This window comes from Balaenoptera borealis (genome assembly GCF_965194805.1).
Source record: "Balaenoptera borealis genome assembly, contig: HAP1_SCAFFOLD_1854, whole genome shotgun sequence".
NCBI lineage: Eukaryota > Metazoa > Chordata > Mammalia > Artiodactyla > Balaenopteridae > Balaenoptera > Balaenoptera borealis.
Window position 1 is genome coordinate 25930 of NW_028122402.1, and position 12369 is coordinate 38298.

General features: G+C 43.2%; 1 protein-coding gene across 4 annotated transcripts; it reads left to right on the forward strand.

Annotated features, from left to right (window-relative positions):
* The first annotated feature begins 785 nt into the window (after positions 1-785).
* Positions 786-9680, forward strand: CHAMP1 (chromosome alignment maintaining phosphoprotein 1). Of its 4 annotated transcripts, none has more exons than XM_082409359.1 (4): positions 786-1091; positions 1751-1861; positions 3768-3891; positions 6181-9680. In XM_082409359.1, the coding sequence occupies exon 4, from the start codon at positions 6219-6221 to the stop codon at positions 8664-8666; it is 2448 nt and encodes an 815-aa protein (XP_082265485.1). In that variant the 5' UTR covers positions 786-1091; positions 1751-1861; positions 3768-3891; positions 6181-6218; the 3' UTR covers positions 8667-9680. The 4 variants fall into 4 exon arrangements, with proteins under 4 accessions (XP_082265485.1, XP_082265486.1, XP_082265484.1 ...); XM_082409360.1 differs by lacking the exon at positions 1751-1861 and adding an exon at positions 5819-5891; XM_082409358.1 differs by lacking the exon at positions 1751-1861.
* The last annotated feature ends 2689 nt before the right edge of the window (positions 9681-12369 follow it).

A 12369-nucleotide genomic window follows, 5' to 3' on the forward strand; every position in this document is an offset into this window, starting at 1 on the left:
CAGGGGACACGGGTTCGAGCCCTGATCGTGGAAGATCCCACATGCCGCGGAGCAACTAAGCCCGTGCGCCGCAACGACTGAGCCTGCACTCTAGAGCCCGCGAGCCACAACTACTGAGCCCGTGTCCACAACTACTGAGCCTGCACCTTAGAGCCCATGCTCCACAACAAGAGAAGCCACCGCAATGAGAAGCCCGCTCGCCGCAACTAGAGAAAGCCCGCGCGCAGCAACAAAGACCCAACGCAGCCAAAAATAAATAACTAAATAAAGCTATTAAAACCGGTCAAAAGTATGGATCATTTTGCTACAAAAACAAAAATCTGAAAATTTCCTAGAAAGCACCCCAGTTACTATTTAAAGTTAGACTATTTTCAGAAGTTAAAAGAATGCAAGGTTTTAAATTTGGCGTGAAAGTGAGCATAAAACAAAAAACACAGGCATAGACCAGAGATGCCTGCAACTCAGGTAGTGGATGCCCTTGGCTCCCGCAGGGAACCTGGCGGCCAGCCGTTTCCCTCCCTACGCAGCACCGTCTCGGCGAGGCACTTAAGCGCTACGGAGCTGTTAACTTTAAAGAACCCGGCCAAAGACAGAAACAAATCCAAAACTCATAGCGGCCGGGTGGTCCCAGGCCGCGGATCGGACCCGCGACCCGGCGGGAGGGACAAGTGCGGCCGCCCTCCCACCGCTCACCGTCCAGAGGCAGAGCCACTCCCTGAGGCCCGCCGGCTCGCTGGAACTTCTGGGGCGGAGCCGGGGCGGGCGCGTCCGGGGGCGGAGTGGGAATACGCATCACTTCCGGGGGCGGGTCGGGCCGCTCGACAGACCAGCGCTCTCTCCACACAGCGGCGCTCCGCGACCAGCGATCTGATTGGTCTTCGCGGGAGGGCGCGCGGCGCCAAACTCGCTTCCCGTCAGCCCCCTCCGGCCCGTTCTGTGGCCGCGCGCACGTTCGCGCGCCCGGAGCTCGCGCCTGCGCCTCGTCGCCATTCGGGAGGCCGCTGCGCCGCAGGGCCTCGCGGAGCCGTCTGGGACCGCGAGCCCGGCCTCCCGCAGTCCTTCCCCGCCTGGACGCCGCCCGCGGCCCACCGGTGAGAAGCGGGACGGGCAGGGAGGGGCGTCGTCCGGGCCGCAGTCCCGAGGAAGCCTGGGGCGGCCGCCGAGGAGGGGCCCGGTCGCTGGCGCCGGCGGAAGGACCCCTCCCCCCAGAGCCGCGGGCGGGGTGGGGCCGCCGGCACTAGGGGCGGGAGGCCCTGCGTCATCCCGTGGAGGCACGAAACGTTTTGTTTAAAACCGCGCTGGGAAGGCGGGACCCGGCCCCGCGGGTCCGGTCCTGGAGGCAGTTTTCTCTGCCGCCCTCGGCTGCAAGGGCTTTGTCATCAGTGCTGTTCAGAAGTCGGCGGGGCAACCCACGGAGGGGGAGAAATGTGGTGTGCATCTGATAACCCAGCAACGAAAAGCTGTGTAAAAGTGGGCAGAGGGCTTGAGTGGGGGTCTCTCCCGGGAAGATGCGCAGATCGCCAGGCAGCACGTCAGAGGGTGCTCTTAGCCGGCAGAGTTCCGGAGGGGATCCAGAACGAGGTGCCGCTTCACAGCCAGAGTGTGTGTTCGGACGTGGAGAAACTAGAACACTCCTGCACTGGTGGCTGGGACTTAAAGTGGAGCGGCTATCAGCTGTGGAAAGTGGTTCAGTGGTTCCTCAAAAGTGTCAACATGCAGTTGTCACATGATCCAGCACTTCCCCTCCTAGGTGTGAACTCCAGAGAATTGAAAGCAGGGACCCAGGTACTTGGACACCAGTGTTCAGAGCAGCCTTCTTCGAAGCAGCCAAAAGGCGGTGACACTAAATGATCATCAGCAGGTGAACGGGAAAAAAGTTGGAATGCTGTTTATCCTTAAAAAAGAATAAAATTATGATACATGCTTCAGTTTAGACGTGCTAAGTGAAATACGTCAGACACAAAAGAGCAAGTGTTGTATGATTCGACTCAGAGGGTATTGTTGAACGGGTATAGAGTTTCTGCTTTAACAGTAACATGTTATTTGTTTATCGGTTGTAACAAATCTACCGCACTATACAGGGTGTTAATAATAGGAGAAAGGATGTGCAGGGGAGGAAAGGAGGTATATGAGAACAGAGAACTTTCTGTTCAGTTTTTCTTTAAACCTAAAACATCTCTAAAGTTTAATAACTTTTTAAAAATCAGCAAGGGTGAAGAGCCATGCTACTGTGTATATATTAATAGAGCAAATTAGCTTTAGACATGCTCTACATATTGAGTTTACATGGGAGAGCTGTGCATCAAAATGTTTTAAAAGACCAATGGTGCTAGATGTTAAGAAAGAAATTGGATGGAAAAGGGAAATAGGTGTGATACCATGTGGTAGAACTTCACTGAAAAATACAGGATGATGGACTGGCAAAACACTCGTGATTAAAACTTATGTTTTTTAGACACAATATGTGGTCTGTAGAGGTGAAATGTAGGATGAGAAATTTTTATTAACCTGCACAATGTAGAGTTACTTTCATAGTTAGGCTAAGGAACTCTGAAACTTAGGGGGAAAATTGCTATAATCTGGAAGCTGGAAGTAATCTCAGTTTCTAGCCTCTACCCAGCAGCTGAATTCTGAACTCAATTCTGCAACATCCCCATGGGGAAGACATCATTATTGTTACAGCAGAGATCCAGAGTCAGGAAATCAGGGTCTTCTGTTGTTTTCTTTGACCTAATTGTTGTGATCTTTGACAAGTCACTTCTCTCCCTCAGCATCACTTTTCTCAATTATAAAATGATACGGTTGGACTTAAGTCCGCTGAGGATCCTTCTGGTCCTGTACTAATCATTGGCCCCCGGTTACGGAGGGCTCCTGCCTGACAGAGCAGCTCATTCTAGTCCGTGATTGAGTACTTTGTAAAACTTTATGTTGAGCTGAAATCTCTTTTCCTGCTGGCTTCCACTTGTTTTTGGACAGCTTGCATATTATCCTTAATTCTTCCTCTTTTGAAGTTAAGTGTCTGTGCTCACAAATGACGTGTTTTTAAGGACTTCCTACCATTCTCTTTGCTTTCTTTTGTGTATTCCCAGTGTTTGGACTCAAGATCTTAAAGTGTCCTTCCTGCTCAGAGCTGGAGACAGTGATCCACTGGGATACTCTGCCCAGTGCAGTTCACTATACTCCTATGTTTTGTAATTGATATTTGGATTCTAAATGTTTGATAAATTTCATCTGTCTGATTTGGGCCCATTTACTGGCTTTACAGGATCTTACTAAATTCCACTGTATTAGCTTGGTCAAGATATATGGCAAAGAACCTGGATAGATAGCGGAACGTTAGTATGGTCCTTCATCAGACGCGGACTGCCTAACCTTGAGCAAGTTATTAATGTCTAGGTTTGAGTTTCCTCAACTGTAAGAAGTTTTAATTGACAAAATAGCCTGTAGTCAACGGCAGGAGTCTTCTGCGTGCTTGTCACGTTAGCTGAAGTTAGATGGTGGGTTTGAGAAGGGTTTGGCTGGGTTAGGGTCACGCATTAATTCCATAGTGGATCATTAAAATAAAATTCAACAAGGATGGTGTCGTGGATAGTATCTGCTGTAGTCTTTGGTGTCGTTTCATTAAAGTTAGTGTCCAGGCTTTGGATTGGACCCCTCTTGTTGTTGGAAGGGGCAGGATAGTGAGGGAAATTGGCAGAATTCTATTACAGAGGACACAACTTTTCACAGAGAAGTCATTTTGATTACCTTTCCTTTGTTTTTTTCAGGTTCAACTGCTCATCTTTGTCCTTCTTCACGTACTACACACTGTCTTCTGTGGTTTAGTCGAAAAGCCATGTAGACTTGCCTGCCCTTTGAAGACCGCTTTTAAGACTTCTAGTAAGACAGCTGGTAAGTCTACTAGGGAAAAAGCATGTTGGTCTATATTTCTTCCCCATTCTAAAAGTACTTGTCCTGGATTTATATTGTAAATTAAATATACAATATTTAATAACGGTATTGTACCAGCATTGCTCTGCATGTATTTTTGTGTGCTTTTAACATTTCTTTCTAACGTTTAAGAGAATATTTTATGATGAGTACGTTTTTAAAAAGTGCTTGGAGTTCTTGAGGGAAAACTGTAAAAGCATACACACCCATATATATGATGATGCATGAATATGTTAGTTACAGAGTCTGTTTCAGCAGTTGTTGGATACCCATGCTAAGAAGAGCATACCAGATGGAGCTGGTGGGGAGTAGAATAGAGCCCAGAGTAGCATCGTACACAAAACTTAGTAATTGCTAAATAGAACATTACGTGTCATTGGTTACATGTGTAATCAATGTTGAGACGACTGAACTATCCATTTGGGGTCAAAAATAGGCTGGATCCCAGAGGATTAAAGATACAAATGTAAGAAAAGAAAGAAGTTATCATTATCATAGGGAAAATATTGAGTGATTAAAAAAATAATGGAATGGAAGGCATAACTTAAAACACAGTCATAAGGGAAGCACTTTTAAGTTTTTAATTTTTATGTAAACCAATTGTATGTAGTAAAGAAAAAAAATCATAAAGTCGAGACAAATAATAAAGTGAGAAGATAGTTTCCATAAAAGGACTGACTTCTTTCACATACAAAGACTGTTTACAAATAATTAAGAAAAATGGGCAAAGCACAGCCTAGAAAAAGAAATACACATGGCTAATAAACAAGGGGAAATATTCAGTCTTTGTCATTAAACTACATTAAAACACTAGTGAGATATCAGTTTTCACCTAAGAAGTAGAAAGGATTAGAAGTTTAACGATACTGTGATGCCGAGGGAGCTGGGGAGTTAGTTTTCACGTCGACACTCTTGGTTGGTGTGAAATAGTACCACAACTTTTTGAGAGTTTGGTAAAATGTCAGTTTCAATTGCAGATAGCCTTTGAACCAGGTAATCCATTTCTAGGAATTTCCCTTTCAGAAATACTCTCCCATTCAAAGGAAATTCAGTGCTTACTCTGTATGTAAAAATATCCTAGAAAATGCCTTCTAATTCAACAGAACTCCTGAAACCTGTATCTGCCCTTACTATAGAAACACAGAAACCTGGCCCAGTTGTTTCCAGAATCACCAAAACATGTACTTCTCACTTCCCTGGAGTCTGGCCCTGTTGTTTCTCCTGAGCCACAGACACCTTCTCTTCCTTAAATGAAAGCTCGTTGCAGAAAAATATGCTTAATATCTCATTTGTGTAGAATGTGTAAACATAGACCTTCTCTTCGGTGACACATAAGTACAGTGGCTACCCCTGGGGAGTGATACTGTGTGAGTACCTTGTACTGCGTGAATGAGTATGTTTTTAACTGTGAGCTTCTGTTACTTTTACCACCTTAACAAGGCTAGCTTAAAAGTTTAAAAGTCTTGTTTTCTGGCAAGCAAGTTGCCTCAAGGGTGTCCTCCATCTGAATTGCCGTTTTTGGCAAACTCCATCACATCATTCAAGATCTCTGCTTGAGTGCCTTCTCTGTGTTGCCCTCCACATTCTTATCTTCCCAACTGATATGAGCACCATATTGCAAGATACCCCTTTAAACCCAAGCACCTAGAAAAGCATGGGGCACAAAATAATTAATTTATTAAATGAATGGGTAAAAGTATATTAGGATGGATAAAACATTACAAGATATGTTGACTTTTTTTTAAAGCTGTCTTTTCATGTTAGATTTAGTTTAACAAGTGCTTTCTGAAATGGACCTAAAGTTTCTTGCTCTGCCTTAATAGCCTAGCTTTAGCTTTGATATTTACTCAGCTTTGCGTACTGACAGCTTGTTGATTCGCGGTTTTAGAGTCAAAGTGTAAGGCACATGCAATACATAATTCTGGAGTGAAGCTTGGGTCCCTGATAGTCCTATAACCTGGGTAAGTCATTTCTTTGAACATTATTTTCTTCATCTGTAAATGAAAGTGATATTTGAGTCATATTGTTAGGAGTGTTAAATGAGATGATGTATGTAAAAATAGCAGAGTTCTTGGGACTCACTTTAAAATTAATTATGTTTTTCCCATCTCTTCAAAATCTTTATAGAGATATTATCTAATAAGTGCATGTGCCATTCTAGACTTACTATGCAAGTATAGAATGGACTAGAAACAGCATTTTATTCAAAATTATGTTCTCTGAAAATCATTTATCTCCACTTTATTGCAGCACTGTTTTTAAAGAATATAATCGTGTATGTTAGAAAAATGGAAGTATTCCAGGAACTTCGTAAGCCATCGGCACGTTTGGAGTGTGACCACTGCAATTTCAGAGGCACGGATTATGAAAATGTACAAATCCACATGGGTACCATCCATCCAGAATTTTGTGATGAAATGGATGCCGGTGGGTTAGGTAAAATGATATTTTACCAGAAAAGTGCAAAGCTATTTCACTGCCATAAATGCTTTTTCACCAGCAAGATGTACTCTAATGTATACTATCACATCACATCCAAACATTCAGCCCCAGAGAAATGGAATGAGAAACCAAAAAATCAGTTAAACAAAGAAGCAGATCCTGTGAACAGCCCTTCTGTTCCTGAACACCAGAAAATGGCCTCTAATTCAGCAGAACTCCTGAAACCTATACCTGCCCTTTCCATAGAAACACAGAAATTTGGCCCAATTATGTCTCCAGAATCACCAAAACCTACTCCTCTTACTTCCCTGGACTCTCAGAAACCTGGCCCTGTTGTTTCTCCTGAGCCACAGACACCTTCTCTTCCTTCTCCCGAGCCTCCAAAACCTGCCCCTGTTTCTTCTCCTGAACTTCCAAAACCAGTCCCTCTTGTTTCTGAATCTCAGAAACCAGTCCCTGTTCCTTCTCCAGAACCACAGAAACTTGCTCCTGTATCTCCTGAGCCAGTAAAGGCAACTCTTACTAATCCCAAACCCCAGAAACACTCCCATTTCCCAGAAACATTGGGGCCACCTTCAGCCTCATCTCCAGAGTCACCAGTTCTAGCTGCCTCCCCTGAACCTTGGGGACCATCCCCAACTGCGTCTCCAGAGTCTCGGAAGCCAGTCCGGACTGTCTCCCCTGAGCCAAGGAAGCTGTCCCCATCGGAGTCTCCTGAACCTTGGAAGCCATTCCCTGCTGTGTCCCCAGAGCCTCGGAGACCAGCCCCAGCTGTGTCACCAGGTTCTTGGAAGCCAGGGCCACCTGGGTCCCCCAGGTCTTGGAAATCCAGTCCGTCAGCATCATCAGGACCTTGGAAGCCAGCTAAACCTGCTCCATCTGTGTCTCCTGGACCTTGGAAACCAATTCCTTCTATATCACCTGGATCTTGGAAACCAACTCCATCCATGTCACCTGCGTCCTGGAAGTCTTCATCAGTGTCACCTGGTTCCTGGAAGTCTCCCCCCGCATCTCCTGAGTCGTGGAAGTCTGGCCCACCAGAACTCCGAAAGACAGCTCCCACCTTGTCACCTGAACATTGGAAGACAGTTCCTCCAGTGTCGCCTGAGCTTCGCAAACCAGGCCCACCACTGTCCCCAGAGATCCGTAGTCCAGCGGGATCTCCAGAGCTCAGAAAACCCTCAGGGTCTCCAGAGCTTTGGAAGCTTTCCCCTGATCAGCGGAAAACGTCTCCTGCTTCACTTGATTTTTCTGAGTCCCAGAAAAGTTCCCGTGGTGGTTCCCCTGATCTCTGGAAGTCTTCCTTTTTTATTGAACCTCAGAAACCTGTCTTCCCTGAGACCCGGAAACCAGGTCCTTCTGGGCCATCTGAGTCCCCTAAAGCTTCCTCTGATATCTGGAAGCCTGTTCTCTCTATTGATACTGAGCCTAGAAAACCTGCCCTGTTTTCTGAGCCTACCAAAACGGCCCCTCCTGCTTCTCCTGAACCACGAAAACGTGCTCTTTTTCCAGAGCCCCGGAAACATGCCCTTTTCCCCGAACTTCCCAAAGCTGCTGTCTTCTCAGAATCTCAGAAGGCAGTTGAGCTTGGTGATGAACTACAGGCAGATGCCATAGATGATCAAAAGTGTGATGTTTTGGTTCAGGAAGAACTACTAGCTACACCTAAGAAACTCTTAGAAGACACTTTATTTCCTTCCTCAAAGAAGCTCAAGAAAGACAACCAAGAGAACTCGGATGCTGAGCTTAGTAGCAGTGAGTATATAAAAACAGATTTGGATGCGATAGATAGTAAGGGCCAAGAATCGAGCAGTGATCAAGAGCAGGTTGATGTGGAATCTATTGATTTTAGTAAAGAGAACAAAATAGACATGACTAGTCCAGAGCAGTCCAAAAATGTGCTGCAGTTTACTGAAGAAAAAGAGGCTTTTATCTCTGAAGAAGAGATTGCAAAATACATGAAGCGTGGAAAAGGAAAGTATTATTGCAAAATTTGTTGCTGTCGTGCTATGAAAAAAGGTGCTGTTTTGCATCATTTGGTTAACAAGCATAATGTCCACAGTCCTTACAAGTGTACAATTTGTGGAAAGGCTTTTCTTTTGGAATCTCTCCTTAAAAATCATGTAGCAGCTCATGGGCAAAGTTTACTTAAATGTCCACGTTGTAATTTTGAGTCAAATTTTCCAAGAGGCTTTAAGAAACATTTAACTCATTGTCAAAGCCGGCATAATGAAGAGGCAAATAAAAAGCTAATGGAAGCTCTGGAACCTCCACTGGAGGAGCAGCAAATTTGATTTTTAAATACAGTGTGGCTATATGCTCTACAGAGTTGTTTATTGAACCCATTTGTTGAAAGTATAGTTAAATAGCCTAGTTGGATCAGTAGATGTTGACGTGTATGGTGTACTGTGTCTCAGTAGTGTTACAAAGCATAAGCGTTTGGTTATTTTTTTCTCAATCTCTGTTTATGTGGTTGTCGTGTAAGTCAATAAATTCATATTGTATATTCCAGATGGGTAAAATTAATTTCAATATATTTGAACAATATGAAGAGGTAGGCATTCCATTTAACAAGAGCAAGTTGTACTCAATTTAAAACATCTAGTTAAAGTGTATCTTTTTTTGTGCAACTAATTTCAGACATTGGAAATTATTCGTTAGAATGTTTAAGAACTAGGCATGAAATTTTTGAGAAATGTTGTTCTCAAGTATTTTCACATCATAAAAATTATTTTAAAGTTTCTATTTGGTCATATAAAATTAATTTATTTATAAATCTTGAACCACTTCTAGGTGTTTATTAACTTTTATATTATGGAAGATTGGAGTCTCAGGGTTGCTGATTTTCTGCTAAAAGTGGGGAAATTGAGTCCACTTAAAAAATAGTTTGCAGCCTCCTCCTGTAGGAAACTGAGAAACATGAGTGTGATTTTAGGTCTTGTCTTTAGTTGTTTCCTTTGGAGTCTTCCATTCTGGACCTTACCCCAAGATCTGGCCCTTCACTTCCCTGTGAGCTCTAACCAACAGATGATCCTTATTTGCCAAATGTTTTAGAGTTGCACCTCCTACTCCTGGGCCTTATGCACCATCTGTCGGGGCTTCAGACCAGGGTAATGAGCAGAACTGAAAGTCTTCCGGATTCACAACAAAAAATTTTATAAATAGACATTACTGTTTAAGAGTACATCAGTTTTATGTTTTTCACAGTTGTTACTGTAAATACCTTGTGCCTGTTAATGGATTATTTTATTCTAAAATATTTTGTCAACTGTGTATCAATCAAATTAAAAACAAAGGCTTTCATGTTAGCAACATATTCATGTGTGTTTTCTTTTGTGTAACTTTCATTGTATGATACCAAATTCCATTATTCTTTCCTATTTCCACTTGTTTTTAGCATACTAATTTTCATACCTGGAGCAGCATTTTCTAAGCTCGGTTTTCTCAGAGTTCTGTGGTCAGGTAGGTTTAGGGAAACACTGTACAGTCATCCCTTGGTGTCCACAGGGAATCAGTTCCAGGACCCCCTGCAGATACCAAAATCCAGGGATGCCCAAGTCCCTTACATAAAAGCATGTAGTATTTGCATACAACCTACACATGTCCTCCCATATGCTTTAAATCATCTCCAGATTACTCATAGTGCCTAATACAATGTAAATGCTATGTAAATAGTTGCCAACAAGTGGCAAGTTCAAGTTTTGCTTTTTGGAACTTTCTGGAAATTTTTTTCTAATATTTCTGATCTGTGATTGGTTGAATCCACGAATGTGGAAACCAAGGATACAGAGGCCTGGCTACATTAGGCTCTCTGTATGAAAATTCTCATTAATCCACATTAGCCTATTAAAGGTCATTTAATCTCAGTGGTGGTCAATCCTGAGTGCTTCATTTAAACAATGGGAAGCATTTAGTGCCATAAGGACTCTGATACATAGCCAGGGTTGAGATACTGGCTTTTATCAAGGTGTTCCCAGACACTTGAACAAGGAGCGCTTTATTCATGGCATCCAAATGAATGTGCCAGTTGGGAATACAATGTTTAGATAATACTGGGAAGATCTTACAAGCTTCAGACCTGTCACTTCTTTGGAGAGCACAGTCTGGCAGGGAAGGTACTGGTTGATGGGATTGTTGGCTTATACTGGGCACCTTGACAAGAAGCTTCCAGTTCTGGAGTTTGCTTCTAGGCATGATGCCAACAAGTAGGAGAGGTAAGATATCTTGGCTATATCTGTCTTGTATACTGACTTGATTAAAATTATGGGTAGAAAAACGGGCCTCCAGTGCCCAGAAACCCTTTTGAAGCCTGCGATCAAATCAGCCATGTTTGAGCATGTAACAACATGCAACAGATTCTTAGGACTTCACACTTTTTGGTGCAGACTTCTCAGAGTCCTTCCTATATCTTTGCTCAAGGGGGAGCTAACTAGATCCTACGACTTGCCGTCTCATGTTGGTTTTTTAATAATATTTTTGTAAGAGGATATTACACTAGGGTAAGCAGTGGTGATGCCTGTGTAGTTTTGGCATTAAAAGACCTTAATTTTAGTTGACCAAACCACGATGTTCTTGGCTCACCCCAGTTGTGGTTTCCCACTTTTTTCTCCTTTTACCTCCAAGGTCAAGGGTTAGCTGTGCCCTTACTTTAGAACCTGTTTACGTTCTTTTTAATCGTTGGTAACTTTGCCTTCTATACAATAGCAACCCTCACTAATCAATATGACCCACTCTGTATCTTTTCATTTTCTTATTTACCTATGAAATTACAACTTTCTAATGAACCCTCCAGTGATTTTACGTAACATGAAAGGGAATAAAAGTTACTGTACCATTTTTACACAGCATTCATGGTCTTGATGCCATTATATTTTAGGTAGCCAATTTAGTTTTCATTAATTTGACTCTGAGTACATGAATTGTAATGTGTCTGTAGCAGATGCTGCTTTTGTTTTTAATATTGGTGTAGATTCCATAGCTTTGTCTTGCATGAAGACAGACTGATGCTTAATCAAATCTGATCTGCAAGCATCACAAAATGAAGAAGGGTGCCTCTTTAAGATGAATTACACCCTTAGATTAAAAAAAAAAAAACACCCGGAAATTGTCTCCTTTCTCAATCTAGCTATTTCTGTTCACATGTAATTTTGATCATTCATTTCTTATTGCTGCTATACATTGCATGAAATTTTGTGGCTTGAAACAATGCAGATCTGTTTTCTTACAGTTAACGAAGTTCACTGGGCGGAAGTCAAGGTGAGAGCAGGGCTGCGTTCTTTCCTGGGGGCTCTAAAAGGAAATTCATTCCCTTCCCTTTTCCAGCTTCTAGAGGCCAGCTGCACTCTCCTCATGGTTCCCTTCCTGCATCTGTGAGCTAGCACATAGCATCTCTGACCCTGCTTCTGTTATCACATGTTTCTCTGACTCTTTCCCTCATACACTTAAGGACCCTTGTGATTACATTGGGCCCCTAGATAATCTAGGATGATCTGTATTTTAAAGTCAGCTAATTAGCAACCTTAAATCTCTGACATAAAAACTACCACACTCACAGATTCTGGCAATCTTGTACTTTGGGGGCCATTCTGCCTTCCACACCTGAGCTTGAAAATTGGGGTTTTGATTCCTCTGCTTAGCCTATAGCAAGCCAGGTTGGGTTTCTTTGGCAACATGTCTGTTGCTACTGCCTCACAGGTCTAGGCCCTCATCGTTGGTGCAGTAGACTGCTCCATAGTCTGGGGCCTCCAGTATCAACCCCAGCCCACCCTTTACACACCAAAATAAGGTCTCCACAATACTGATTGTGTGTTGCATTCTTTATACAAAATTACCCCTTAAGGTACAGTTACTTAAGGCCTTCCATTGGCAAACCACACCTTACTCAATAACCTTCTCACCCCACCTCATAATACTTGGTCAGTCTTTCCTATTAAAGTCCTACCCTTACTAAGCCTGGCACGGTTCTCTCCACCTTCCAAGTCTACTATTGCAAGACTA